At 44.8% G+C, this 15,562-nt stretch overlaps 1 protein-coding gene across 2 annotated transcripts in view; it reads right to left on the minus strand.

The window, feature by feature from the left end:
* LOC144770769 (phospholipase A2 inhibitor gamma subunit B-like) overlaps positions 1–15,562 on the minus strand; it is a 288,410-nt gene that overhangs the window by 114,568 nt on the left and 158,280 nt on the right. For both annotated transcript variants that reach the window (XR_013599009.1, XM_078655517.1), the window contains exons 2-3: positions 12,777–12,896; positions 8,651–8,803 (exon numbers count right to left, since the gene is read on the minus strand). Coding sequence is in view for 1 of the 2 variants with exons in the window: in XM_078655517.1 (XP_078511643.1) it covers positions 8,651–8,803; positions 12,777–12,896 (273 nt within the window). In the remaining variant the exon portion in view is untranslated. The remainder of the gene's footprint in view (positions 1–8,650; positions 8,804–12,776; positions 12,897–15,562) is intronic.

A 15,562-nucleotide genomic window follows, 5' to 3' on the forward strand; every position in this document is an offset into this window, starting at 1 on the left:
CAAGTAAGCCTTCCAGTTTGGAAACCTCTGCGGATAGTTTATCGATTTTGCTTATCAAAGGTTTAACTATCCCTTTAATTTTTGTATCCATCATGCTGCAAAATTTCTGAAATTGAGCATTAGAGAAGGACAGACAAGATTCATCAGACGAATCGTCCGCCTCCTCATCAGACTTTGCCCTTGGTGGCGAAATTGTTTTATTTTTAGCTGACCTTAGTCCCCCCCTTTTCTGAATAACTTTCCTCTTCGCCCTTGTAGCCCTCGGTGCTGGTACAGGCACAGGCATTACAGTGCTGGGCTCACTAGTTGAAGAGTTCACAGTCACCACTTCATGAACAGTGTTGTCAGCAGTACTAGCTACTATACCACTGGGTTGTATGATAACAGAATCCTGAACAGAAACATGCGCCTCACCAGAGAGACTACTATTTAGCAGATCAAAGGGATCCTCGGGCTCACGCTCCTCGTCTAATGATGGAGATAGCATAGATGATTCTAAGCCCAAGGAGGACCTTCTATCACTATTTATCTTAGACACTTTTTGAACTAAGTAGTTCTCCATGGTGTTTGCAACAGGGGTTAGCTTTCTGCCTGGCATATGTACAACAATACACACTGGTAGTACAGGTTTGCAGCTCAAAACTGGTTGAAAGATGCAATAAATGTACCTGTGAGTTGATGAATCCGGGTTACAACAAACCTTAGCTGAGTTATATAAAAATATGCAGGGTCCCTGGCCCAACCCGACCTTGGCCGACCTCGGACGGCCTCAGACGGCCCGCCCTTTGCCCGGGCTTCGCCCGGCGTCCCGCTCGCGTCCCGCGAGACGGGGGTGATGCGCTATTTGAGCGCCTCCAGGCGCGCTGGTGACGCTGGTGACGCGGCGTGCGCCGCTTTGCCTTCTGGGAAGTGTAGTTCCCTCTACCGCGCTCCTCTCGCCTACCTCGTACTCCCAGTTGGCAGTGAAGTCGGGCAACGCGAGGCGGGAGGCGGGAGGGCAAGGCAGCAGAAATTAAAGATGTTCAGGGCTCCGTCTTGGCTTGACAGCAACAGCGTTTTGCAACAATGAGGTCCCCCCCTCGACCGGGGTGATGCGCTATTTGAGCGCCTCCAGGCGCGCTGGTGACGCTGGTGACGCGGCGTGCGCCGCTTTGCCTTCTGGGAAGTGTAGTTCCCTCTACCGCGCTCCTCTCGCCTACCTCGTACTCCCAGTTGGCAGTGGAGTCGGGCAACGCGAGGCGGGAGGCGGGAGGGCAAGGCAGCAGAAATTAAAGATGTTCAGGGCTCCGTCTTGGCTTGACAGCAACAGCGTTTTGCAACAATGAGGTCCCCCCCTCGACCGGGGTGATGCGCTATTTGAGCGCCTCCAGGCGCGCTGGTGACGCTGGTGACGCGGCGTGCGCCGCTTTGCCTTCTGGGAAGTGTAGTTCCCTCTACCGCGCTCCTCTCGCCTACCTCGTACTCCCAGTTGGCAGTGGAGTCGGGCAACGCGAGGCGGGAGGCGGGAGGGCAAGGCAGCAGAAATTAAAGATGTTCAGGGCTCCGTCTTGGCTTGACAGCAACAGCGTTTTGCAACAATGAGGTCCCCCCCTCGACCGGGGTGATGCGCTATTTGAGCGCCTCCAGGCGCGCTGGTGACGCTGGTGACGCGGCGTGCGCCGCTTTGCCTTCTGGGAAGTGTAGTTCCCTCTACCGCGCTCCTCTCGCCTACCTCGTACTCCCAGTTGGCAGTGGAGTCGGGCAACGCGAGGCGGGAGGCGGGAGGGCAAGGCAGCAGAAATTAAAGATGTTCAGGGCTCCGTCTTGGCTTGACAGCAACAGCGTTTTGCAACAATGAGGTCCCCCCCTCGACCGGGGTGATGCGCTATTTGAGCGCCTCCAGGCGCGCTGGTGACGCTGGTGACGCGGCGTGCGCCGCTTTGCCTTCTGGGAAGTGTAGTTCCCTCTACCGCGCTCCTCTCGCCTTCCCAGTTGGCAGTGGAGTCGGGCAACGCGAGGCGGGAGGCGGGAGGGCAAGGCAGCAGAAATTAAAGATGTTCAGGGCTCCGTCTTGGCTTGACAGCAACAGCGTTTTGCAACAATGAGGTCCCCCCCTCGACCGGGGTGATGCGCTATTTGAGCGCCTCCAGGCGCGCTGGTGACGCTGGTGACGCGGCGTGCGCCGCTTTGCCTTCTGGGAAGTGTAGTTCCCTCTACCGCGCTCCTCTCGCCTACCTCGTACTCCCAGTTGGCAGTGGAGTCGGGCAACGCGAGGCGGGAGGCGGGAGGGCAAGGCAGCAGAAATTAAAGATGTTCAGGGCTCCGTCTTGGCTTGACAGCAACAGCGTTTTGCAACAATGAGGTCCCCCCCTCGACCGGGGTGATGCGCTATTTGAGCGCCTCCAGGCGCGCTGGTGACGCTGGTGACGCGGCGTGCGCCGCTTTGCCTTCTGGGAAGTGTAGTTCCCTCTACCGCGCTCCTCTCGCCTACCTCGTACTCCCAGTTGGCAGTGGAGTCGGGCAACGCGAGGCGGGAGGCGGGAGGACAAGGCAGCAGAAATTAAAGATGTTCAGGGCTCCGTCTTGGCTTGACAGCAACAGCGTTTTGCAACAATGAGGTCCCCCCCTCGACCGGGGTGATGCGCTATTTGAGCGCCTCCAGGCGCTCTGGTGACGCTGGTGACGCGGCGTGCGCCGCTTTGCCTTCTGGGAAGTGTAGTTCCCTCTACCGCGCTCCTCTCGCCTACCTCGTACTCCCAGTTGGCAGTGGAGTCGGGCAACGCGAGGCGGGAGGCGGGAGGGCAAGGCAGCAGAAATTAAAGATGTTCAGGGCTCCGTCTTGGCTTGACAGCAACAGCGTTTTGCAACAATGAGGTCCCCCCCTCGACCGGGGTGATGCGCTATTTGAGCGCCTCCAGGCGCGCTGGTGACGCTGGTGACGCGGCGTGCGCCGCTTTGCCTTCTGGGAAGTGTAGTTCCCTCTACCGCGCTCCTCTCGCCTACCTCGTACTCCCAGTTGGCAGTGGAGTCGGGCAACGCGAGGCGGGAGGCGGGAGGGCAAGGCAGCAGAAATTAAAGATGTTCAGGGCTCCGTCTTGGCTTGACAGCAACAGCGTTTTGCAACAATGAGGTCCCGCAACAGCGTTTTGCAACAATGAGATTTCATACTGAGACCTCGCAAACAGCGTCAAAAACGTTTCATAGCGGCCGGTATATACGCTGCATACAACGAAGCTTGGAAAGTAATGCAAATTGAAACAGCAGAAAAAATACGAGAAATCGATCGTATTCATTTGGAAAAATCACTTTCTGTAGTGGACAATGGGTTAACGACTCTGTCCACCAGAATATATTCACTGGACAGCATTGTATCATCTGCTATTGATATAATAGAGCAGGACTTGCTAATGTTACAACATGGTCAGTCCCAGTTGCGTTCTATTGTACAGCTTGGCTGGACGTTGCAAAACCTGCGTTCAGGCTACGTGCCATGGCCTTTAATCAACATAACGTCATTATTTTCTATCTTTACCCTTACTGATAAACAAATCAGTTTGGCACAAAAAGGAGCAGACTATACGATTCTGAGCATTGGAAAAACTTGAGAGATTACCATTGACAATGTCAGAGAGACCTGTCATTGAATGGATAATACACGGAACAATTACAATTCCGATAACAACTTTCCAGTTTAAGTATTGCTAAAAATATATACCAGCAGGCCAGTATGAAAGGTTGGGTAAAGGATACATCAAATCAACCTGGAATTTACCTTATACACACAAATGTTATAGTGAAGGGAAAAAAGAAGTATTCCTTAGTGGTAACAATTGTAAAAAATCACTAAGTGGTACACTTCTGTGTCAAGGTATTAACTTGCATGGAGCCTGCAATGGGTCTTCAAATAACCTTTCCTGTCACCTGCATGGCACTCCTGCAACACAGATAGAGCCTTTTGTCAGACAGCTTTCCAACGGCAGCTACATTCTAACAAGTGACCACAGCTATTGTGGCATGGTGCCAGGAAAAGCCTATCTCGTAACCGTTACTTCCAGGGTCATTTGCTGTATGCAAGTATTGCATTCAAACAGCAATCCAGACATGGAGGCTGCAATATGGCCTTCTCTTGAATATCTCTTCTATTCGAATTGATACTTTAACCGCATGCGCGCTAGCGGTTTTCCCGCTGCGCGCTGCGATTTCAAAAATCGCGCGTTACGTGACAAGGTCAGCTCGTCATCCGCGTAGCGCAGGTTACGCCCATGACGAGCTGACCTTGTCATTAGCGCCGAAGGGGTTAAGCAGAATGAAGTCTATTCTTTTACAGACAACTGTGCCTTTAACCTTGTCCAAAGAGACGTATGATCTGCAATTTTAAACATGTCTGATACCAGTGGCATCGCACATGTATTTAAGACAATTTTTTCGGGACTGTTAACACCCTTTCAAACAGTTCTGGGCATCTTCCCGAATTTTGTGCATTCTCTCTTCGGTGGCCTACCTCTTATTTTGGGACTCGTAGCAGGAATTTTATTTTTGTTCCTTCTGCTCCGATATGGCAATCCAAGTCACAGACAAAACTCAAGCAACAATGGAAGAAACGATCGTAGCAATACGCTACCGAGACGGATCACTAGAGTCCTCGGATTTGCCCGGCTAAGAGATCTGAATACAACCTGGTTTCTTTCATTCAAACCAATCTGGCAAGATTGCATCTTACCTGTGCTTCGATGTCTGCTATGCGGAGAAGATTGCGTGTTGGACGTCTGTCTTACACTACCATCAGCAGTACCAACGGATATCGATACTTTGCTTGGCTCGGTAACGGCTCATGCAACGTGTTGTCCCCAGCGGCTACCTATTCTGATGACGGCATTCGTTGAGACTTCACCACTACAATTAGGTGGCGGTGGAGTATTGATGAGAGCGGCATCACACAGGTACAACCTTCTGTGAGCATTGTTGATCTAGAAATCGATGATGGCAATGATTCTCACATTTGCACTATTTCAGCTTTTTTAAACCTGGTCACACTTTCACCTACTGTTGTAGACAAATTTTTCGCCAGCCTTTCTGATATGATGTTCTCTCCTAGCAACGAGAATAACTTTTAAAACAACACGCACACATCGTTCCCTGAACTCTGAATTCGGCCTCCAATTTTGTTAAACAAACTTTCTAAAAACATTGGAACTATTTTTTCCCCTGAAAGCGAAATTATTTTTCCTATCTCCAAAATATTGACTTTTTTTTGGCACATGTACTCTGCTTATAGTAGAACTATTCTTAGAGAACAGAACTTCTATTTTTAGAGACACTAGAGACAATATTTTACCTCAGCCTCTAGCACATGTACAGTATTATATTAATATGTGATGAAATGGTCTCGACCTTCTCTTCTGTATTAAGAGCCATTTCATAAATGTAATTTTCGCAATTCATTCAGCTGATATATATGCATTTAACTGATTGATAACAATGCTTGAAAAACGTACAGTATAAATACTCATTTTCGTGTATATACCATATACCATTTCAAATGCAATTTATGTATTTTGGGGTGGGTTGGAAAACACACATGCATCGTTATATGTTTAGTATTGCTTAGTATTTAGTAATGATGGACATTATACGTGGAGTGGGTGCTGTGATTCTATCTAGGACCCTAATTCGATATTCCTGATTTATGCCTTTATATGGTTATAACAAATAATATCCTTATAAAGGCATAAGAATCATATCCATATTTAGTAATAGCCAATGCAGTCCAAATACGGCAAGGCTACTCCCATAGACTCCTAGAAAGTACAACGCGTTCTTTAAACAAACCAAGCCTCCAGCAGCCCGGGAATTCCCCCTGCTTTTGTTTTGATTTGCACAAGAACTCCTGGAGTCCAGAAAGAACTGTAAGTTCTTAGTGACGTCTTATGTCCAACCTTACGTCAAACTCGGCACCTTTCAGGTATAAATATACCAGCAGTTGCCTTAAGCAAACACACGGTGGTTTGGAGCAGAGCGGCTCTCTACTTGCCCGACGCCCAGCAGATGCGAGTGTCGAAGGAAGCCGACCCTCCCATCTGACACACTGAGAGAGACGCTGTCTTTTCACATGCCGAGAAATCCAGCTCCGGTGTTTCCAGTCACCCTTGCGGGTTGTTGGGAGATCGAGTCCTGAGAGAGAGATACAAGACCTCTTTCATTCTAAAACCTAGGTATGGAGCTGACTAAAACCTTAAGAGAATTCTTGATTCAGATTCTTGGCAAAAAAACCACTTAACTTAAACTGCAACTTATCTACTCCTTCCCACGTATTAGGCTTAGGTCAGGTACACCGGGGTACGCGTATCTTAGAAGCACCAGTTGAGTACGTTTAGTCAATGTTTTTATGTATGTATATATTTTATCCGTTTTAACCACTTCCATGCTAATGACAAGGTCAGCTCGTCATGCAGTTTACTGGGGCTGTGCTTATGACGAGTTGACCTTGTCATGAACAATGGGAATACATGATTATCAGCACCCAGCGGGAATTGCCATAGCAGGCAAGGTGTTAAAGTATAATATGGCTCGGAAACCATATCAATGCTTTTACAGTATTATTTCATTATACTACTTTTACTGTACGTACTTTACTTTATGATAAGTATTGCAATTGTGGCAATTCATTTCTCTTGCATGAGAAAGAAGACTGCTCAATAAATAACAACTTTTATTGAAAACGCCCGTCTCTCTATTTCTCTGCACTCTGGTGAAATTAAGCATGCACGATTGACTGAGTGAAATAGCTGTCTATTGTTTTCACACGACTCTGGAGATATACTCCTTATTCTGGGGGGAGCAAAGTTGTCATGTTTATGCGGTTGTCAGAAACTAATCCCTTCTTGTCGAATCAGGAAAGTTAACTCCTTCTTGAACATTCAAGAAAGTTTCTAGTGACCTCTGAGCTAGCTGGCAAACCTAATTAAGTCTAACATATTCAGTAGAGACCTAGATGACCTCAGTCCTACGTCTAAACTGCCGTTTATGTTATTCCAATGCGCAGAGCCTATTGGGAATATAGGAACTACACTACACTACATTAGATCCTCAAGTTGCTACCCTTAAGCATGAGATGCACCATGACAATGGCAGTCATCACCAGCCGACTGTATTATGTTCTCATACACGGACTTCAAACCATACAAAACGCCGAAGCCAGACTCATCCTTAACCTCCCTTTATTGAACACACATCACACCCCACCTCAAGCAACTCCACTGGCTTCCCATAGAGAAGAGTTGCCATTTAAAGCTACTGCCACACAAACACAAGACTCTACACAACATAGGACCCACCTACATTAACCACTGTCTGACCATCTACCAACCATTGAAAAGACTACGATCTGCATCTGTATCACTTGCCCACAATCCCTGCATCTACCGAAACAGAAGTGGAGGATGCTCTTTCTCCTACATCGCAGTAAAGACCTGGAACAGCTTCCCCACACAGCTATGGACCATCACCTTGATTGCGGAAAGACCCTTCCGGATGATTAGTAGTACTTTATAAAGATTGATTGATTGATTGATTGATTGATTGGGCTGCTAGCAGCAGTTGTCATCCCCAATATTGCAGCTGAAATTCCAGTTGTAAGTAAAGGGGAAATGAGGAATCCAGGGGAGCATTGAACAGGAATTGCTGATTTCCCCAGTAATTCCCCAATTTTAGTGGACCCTCGGGTGTGCACCTTGTAATTGGCCAGATTTTCCTTACTTTGAGAGTTACAAATAACCCCAGTCTCAGTCACTTTGTAAGGAAGGAAAATCTGACCCATTTACTGGGCCACTCCTAATGAAGAGCAGAAGCCCAAATATTGTTTTATTTCGATCAATTCAACAATATTTCCCATAGATAGAAATTAACATAACATGTAATCTCAAAGGCCCTGCTTTAAATTCATGTTTGAGGTTTATATTTGACCAGTGTGTTCTTCTCTCAAGACCACTGACACGATTTCCAAAGGAGAGTTTCCCAGAACAGTTACATCTTTGCAAATCAGTTACCACCTCAACCCCTGGATCAATTACAGATAAGGGATGTCCCACTGTAATTGGCAATACTTTTCCCGTTCAAATATAACTGGGGAATGTCCTTTTAATGCCTCCTCCTATTTGCTGCCTTTTATGAGGTGCGAAGATTTTTACACTGTAAAAACCCTGTGGTTCTGAGAATTGCAGGGCTTGTCACCTTAAAAAAGGCTTTTAACCTTACTCCTTTAACTTGCTGGCACAGCTCCAGATTAGCTAAATAGAGTCGATGATGTTGTCAGTTACATAGAGGGGAAGGTCAGTGATATACAGGGCTTAAATGATGTGGCTGGAGGTGAGTAGAGGAGCCCTTGGTGACAGGGGAGATGTGCAGTTAGTTCTATTGGCTGACACCAGTTATTAGGCACTCACATGCCTTCCAGTGGTCCTTATAGCTGCTCAGGTCTAGAGATGTTAAACAAAAAGCCAACTTCCAGCAATAATTCCCCCTGGAATAATTCTCAGAAATCCCTCGAAACACTTCGCCATGAAAAAGAATTGTGCCCTGTCTCTCATTGTGAGTTAAGGTTTCCAGGCTGACATGCAACGTTAACCCTTCACAAGTGAATTAAGAGCAACCATACCCCTTGGAAAGGACGTACCTTTCAATTCTCCCATGCCTTTGCCGCACTCTGCCACAAAACGATAGATTAGGTAGGAATTCGTGAACATGTGCTCGGGAGCTTTACAGAGAATTGGCGGCATTTCTTGAGGATTGTGGCAACCCTTCACAGCCGTTAGACGGATGTTATCACCTGTTGGGAAGAAAGTTTGGTATGAACACAACAGCAACTCTGGATGTAGGCTTTCGCGATACCCATAAATGTGCATTTATTCAATGATAATGTGTTGCTACATCGCATGTCTGCTGCTAACACCAATAAATAACAAAAGTTACTTTTACCCAATTTAATGGTACTCAGTTTACCCACTTTTAAAGGGTGGCAGACTGAAACAGCCGGGGTGGGGAATGGTGAAAGACGTCCAATTAGCACATGATTTTTTTCAAACCACAGCCAAGCTCTATCTAAGAGATTCTGAGTCAAATAACCACCGTAAAACTGTTTAGTTTCTCTGAACACCCTCGAGTGGCCATGGAGGAACCCTTGATTAGCACCAGTGGGTTTAGGACCTGCAGTGGTTTGAAAAGAATACATGGGTCCAGCAGCATGGAACGCCTTGAGACCCTCACGATTGAGTAATCACGTTTATGAGATTACTGATTGATTGATTGACTGGACCATGTGGGAGATGGGAAACAGAAGTCATATGCCTTGGGTTAGCTGCCATCTGCTGGGATATGCGTCTGGACTCCAGCCCACAAGTTAATTCCCAAGGCAAACCATTGAGAAGGGTACTAATAGCACCATCTGAGCAGGAAACAACTAACATAACAGTATGAGTGTTTAAGATGACCGGAAGGTAATGTGCCAGATGTGACACAATTGAGTCAAGGGCAGAGAGACAAGCATGACATCATATGCACGATGGAAGAATCTGTGGAAATTCAGTTTTACATCCTGATATGATCTTGGGTAAATTCCTTAATCCCTGTGAGCTTCACTCTCCCATATTCCTTCACATCGTGGCCAGATCTGGTGGTTTAGGGGCAGATGTATCATCTTTGCAGTCTGCGAGACCTTAATAGCGGATTTCAGCTATTCGCTATTAAGAACTCTGTGATTAGCTATTAAGGACTCGCAAAATGCAATGTATGTAGGTTTCGCAATAATTATTGGGATTCCTACATATTCCTTAATCGCGAATCATAAATTCCAATTTGCAATTATGGAATACCTTCCTATTCATTCCTATGGGCCTAAAGGCCAATAGGAATGAATGGGAAGACAGTTGCAAGTTGAGAGTACCCAATAGGTACTCGCAAATTGGGAATGCAATCTCAAGGGTGCAAGGGTGCCAAAAGTACACCCTGTTTCACCCCTGAAATATGCATGTGTGCACATGTGGCGCACGTATTTGCGCCACATGGCACTTTGAAAAATGCAAAAAAGTGCATTTTTCAAGGAAATCGCAAATTACCACCAACTTGAAGTTGGTGGTAATTTGCGATTTCTTAAGGCAAAATTGCACAACTAGGGCGCTTCCAGAATTGCATTTAAGGAATCGCAATGTGCGATTCCTTAAATGCATTCGCAAAATAGGGAATCACACATTTTGCGATTCCCTATTTTGCGAGGGTCTTTTGGGATAGTACATCCCAAAAGGCTTTTTCCCATTCGCAAACTGTCCGACTCTGAGAATCGGGCCATTTGCAAACAGGAAAAAGGCTTCCTACATCTGGCACTTAGTGTACTAATGCTTCCATTTTAGAGGCCTGTGCTTGACCTCATTTCTATTTATTTATTTATTTATTTAAAGGGTTTTATATAGCTCCGACTGGACCAAGGAGTATCAGAGCGCTTTACAGTATTTGGAAATAACAGGGTTACAGTAAATATTTAGCATATTTAAATGTTGAAGCAATGTACATAAAGCAAATTTAAGGAAGGGTACAATATCTTGGGGTACATATGAAAGAGCAGATTGGAGCAGGAGGAGCTGGAGGAGAGTAGAGAGAAATTAAGTGAGGGGGCAAGTAAGAAAGTGGGAAACGATAGTGGGGAGAAGGGAGGTAGGGGGTGGCTGAAATTCTGAGAAAATACAAAAACAAGGCGGGGTGAATGGTAGAGGGAGAAAGAGAAATGGGTAAGGAAACTAATAGATAATGTAAGGTGGGAAAGATTGGTAATCAGTGAGCTATAGTTTAGGGACCCCAGTATTTTTTAAGAAGGAGCAGCTTAAGGTCTTTTTGTAGCAAGAATACGAAGAATTGCAACGTAAATCTTTGGGACGGGCATTCCAGATAGATGGTGCATTTCCAGAGAAAGAGCGAGACTGCGTTGATCTCTTTTTTAACATAGGAGGGAGAAGTATAAGAGCGTTAGTGCGCCTCATAGTTCTAGTGCAGCCTGCGTTGTGTAGTTTGTCGGAGAGGTAAGAAGGGGTATTTTGGTGGAGGACTTTGTGAGTGATACAAGCGGTCTTGTAGGTAGCTCTGCCTTCTATGGGGAGCCATTTAAGGTATTTGAGAATGGGGGAGATGTGCTCAAAGCGTTTGCAGTCAGAAATTAGCCTGGCAGCGAGGTTGAGAACAGATTTGATAGGGGCTAGGGGGACTTTAGGAGTTCCAATAAGATTTGCATTGCCGTAATCAATTTTGGACAGGACCAGTGATTGAACAACTGATTTAAAGTCCTCCGCAGGAATAAAGGGTTTGATTTTTTTAAGATGATGCAGTGTAAAGAGAGCGCCTTTGGCAGAGTTTTTTTATATGGGGAGTAAGACTAAGGCTATGTTCAACGCTGATGCCAAGGGACTTTACCGAGTGAGTAATGGAGAGAGAGTAATTAAGAGCTTTAATGTCTGAGACCCAGTTTTGGTTAGGGAGCGCGTGGTTTTTAGGGAAAAACAGAATAATTTCAATTTGTTTAGGGTTTAATTTTAGGTGGTTATAATGGAACCACGATTGGATCTTAGTCAGTGTGTCATTTAGATGTAAGACGTCATCATGCGATTTGATCCTGTAGTAAAGTTGAGTATCATCTGCGTATAAGTGGTAACTGATTCCAGCTTGTTTAAGAATGAGTGTGAGGGGTTCCATAAAGAGGTTGTATGGAGTCGGAGAGAGAATGGAGCCCTGGGGGACACCCACATTTACAGGTTGGGGTTTAGAGAGGCAGTTAGAGATTTTAATTTGTTGGGTTCTATGTTGGAAGTATGAGGTGAACCACTTGAGGACAGCACCATCTAAGCCAAAACGATTTTTGAGGATATTGAGTAAAGCAATGTGATTAACGGTATCGAAGGCAGCTGAGAGGTCAAGAAGAATGAGGAGGGAAGATTCACCATTATCTAAGGAGCAATGGATGTCATCGATGATGTTGAGCATTGTAGTTTCAGTGCTACAACCCTTTCTAAAGCCTGATTGTAGAGCGTTCAGGAGATTGAAAGAGTGGATATGTTTGTCCAATTGAAGCAGGGCACATTTCTCCAGGGCCTTAGATAGAAAAGGAAGGTTGGGGATAGGACGTAGGTTGTTTAGGTCATCAGGGTCAGCCGAGACATTTTTAATGGTGGGGGTAACTTGGCCTAATTGGAGAGATGCAGGGACACTACCATTAACAAAAGAGGATTTGATAATAGTAGTCCAATAAGGAGCAATGATGTGTGTTAGTTCTTGTACCAGGTGGAATGGAAGGGGATCTTTTGTATGTGAGGATGGTTTAAGCTTGGCGATGAGGTTAAGGACATCATGTTCAGAAACTGGGCTAAAGTTGTTCCAAAGAGCCTTGTATTTAAGTTGGGGGACGGAGTGGGAGGGTTCAATCGAGGTAGCAAGTGGGTGGGGTTGTGCAGGATCCTGAGGAATAATGGGAGAGAATGGAGAAACTGAGAGGGTTCAAATTCCGGCGGTTCCACTCAGCCTTTCATTCTCCTGAGGTCGATAAATGAGTACCATTGAGTTGGGTATCAATAATCATCTGTTATTCAGCACCAAGGTGCCTTTCTGATTGAACCTGCGCTTTACAAATACTTATGTTATTATGCTTTTGAGGCTGCTCCTAGACAGCAGGAGGTGACGTGTCAATGTGTTCATATATGAATGTGTTCCCTTGTTGCATCCACTCAATTAGGATTGCGATTGAACCTATAATTCAGGATACTCACCAAGTGTGTTGTTCTCGAATCCCTGGTAACACGTGTTGCTACCCTTTTTGCACCCTTTAATGGGGCCATGACAGCTGGTCGAATCGTGACTTATGCACTTCTCACAGCACAAAGAGTATCCTAGAAAGGAATGGTAGATGTAAAATTTAAGTTTCTGACACCAGACAACTTCTCTATGCGGGACAGAGCCACAATACAGTGACCTTCACTGCAAATGGAAGTATGTGAAACAAAGACTGCATGCACATTTAATCCACAACTATAAACTCCAAAATCAAAATCTCAGGCAATGCAAACCGCTCCCTACACACATTTCAATCTACACTGAGCAGAAGGAGGCGATCTGCCAATTTTGGAAATGGGGAACAGGATTTGAATCCTGGTGAAGGTTCGTCATCCTGTGATTCTGGGAGAATCTAAAAAAATCTGACCTTTCTTATGGAATGTTTGCTCTTGTAAAGCGCTGTAATGGCCTTGGGCCAAATTTGCACAGTAAAAAAAAGGAGTTGGCTAAATACAAGGCTTCAGGCCAAATAGTACATAATCTCTGCAATTTAACCAGCAGTGGACAAAATAGTACATCATCTCTGAAGTTTAGCTGGCCACAGGCTAAATAGTAGAGATGATGTACAATTTGATTGGCGCCCGGATAAAATAGTGTGAAGGAGGTCTATATTTAACATGAAGAAAAAGAGACTCCACGCAAGGGTGGCCATATTGTACTTGTATGCATCATTTGAAGTAAGCGCAAATACGAATCTACAGTAATTTTTTATAATGTTAAGTGTGTGGGTTAAGCTAGGCTGTTTGCAAATGAAAAGTCAGTGACATCAATTTTCAATAAATGCATTTATGTAATTTTATAGTTCAACTAAGAAATGAAGGCATCAGAAGGGATATCACACACAGATATTTTGCACTGCAGTCTAAGAGTATTTGTCTGTCTGCAAATAATAATTATTATGGTTTCAAAGCAGGTCACATAAATGTTTTTTTAATGTTCAGTTCAGTTCAGAAAAACTTTATTTCGGTCTATGTGACCATAAAAGTATACTAACAGTAAACAATGCAATTCATAAACAATTCATAACAGTTTTAGAATTGTAAAAATCATAACCAGTCCTCTTTGCAAAAATATAGTTCCATTACCTCGGTAATTTGGATAAGATTCTTTATTTCCTGCATAGTTACTTAAAACCATTGCAATACATTACATAAAATCCTAAAATAAGTTTAACAAATCCATCAATGTTTGTGTCCCGTAAAAATAAAAATTAAAAAAAACCCTTGTTGGGAACTTCTTTACCGATATAAGGTCCAAATTAATTGTAGGAGTTATGTGGAGCTTTAAGTGTCTTCTGCTATAAGTACAGATGCATATTTTAGTCCCGCATGGAATTCTTTTCAGATCCTCGTAATTGTTTTGGGCCAAATGATCTTCACTTGTTGTGAGGGTTGGCCCTTAGCTTCAAGTAGTGTATTCATATTTTTGTCTGATTAGCGGTGTGTCCTTTTTAGCATTGTCGGCCCAAGCGTTATTCAGTTTCTGCTAGATTTGGCGTTCTTTGTTCGACCAGCATAAGGAATTTGACCAGTCTGCAATTTAGTTGTGTATTGCCTGGATGAAAACATGCTAACACCGCTTGTCTCCTTGTCCTGATGCCTTCCTGTCTGAAGGGTTCTTTGAGAAGCTGATTACGTGCTTGGCGCAGGTCCTTGCATAGGCAGATTAGGTATAGTATGTCCCCTCGTTCGGTGTTGCACAACCTGCACGACTCATGTGCTAGCAGCCTTTGCCATGGTGGAAGGTGCTGACTGCATGGAAGGATTCCCATCCTATGCCTCAAAAAATTCATTTTTATTGACTTCGAATAACCCTGGTTAAAATACCGTTGTGGAGCCAGAGTTTTATAGGAGATAAGGGTCATCCAGGCATGCGATCTCTTTGAGAAGGTTGCTTTGTCTTCCACAAATGAAATTTGTTTTAGGCATTTCCAGACCAGTTTCTTGAAATTAGAATAGCCGATTTGTGCGTTCCAAAGTTCTGTGAGTTGGGTGGATTCTAGGGCTAGATGTAAGTAGCTTCTGGCTTGGGAAAGCTCTCTGTGTTGTACGTCGTGCCAGATCAGATAATTTAGCGTATTCGTAGTGGCACTTCTAATCCTGTGCATGCAGATAATGTATGCGCCATACCTGGCTAATTCGGATAAGGATGAGGGATCTGCACCGACACATGTCTAAGTCCAATAGATTTGTTAAAATACATGTGTGGGGTGAGTGCAAGACAAGGGGCAGAAACTTGGAAAAGCCAGCACCTGCTGAAACCAATCAATAGTAGCAATAGGGATACAGTTAGTGCAAGTAAAAATTTCATAAAATGATAATTCATTACAGGTACGTTGTAGCCAACATAAAAACAAGAAATTTACACATTAAACAATAAGAACTTGATTGGTTTTAAAGTTAAAAGTTATACAAAGTTTTAAAAGGTAAGTTAACAAAAAGACCCTAGAAAATCAGGGACAGTTTGCTATTTGTTACTGGACAGGCATATGTACAAAAGACCAGTGCATACGCCACATTGAGGTAAAAACAATGGACTTGCAGTTGTCATGCTTTAAAACTCTAGATGCCTCTATACAGTGTACGAACCCTAGATTCCCACACAGTGGGACAAGCCAGTGCTTCCTCGCTAGTTTGTAGGCAGGACAGAAAAAGATCACGTGCAGTTCTGACTTTTCATACCAGTTGCAGGCAGGACACTCTTGCCCAGCCGTGTTGACCAT

This window comes from Lissotriton helveticus, chromosome 7 (genome assembly GCF_964261635.1).
Source record: "Lissotriton helveticus chromosome 7, aLisHel1.1, whole genome shotgun sequence".
NCBI lineage: Eukaryota > Metazoa > Chordata > Amphibia > Caudata > Salamandridae > Lissotriton > Lissotriton helveticus.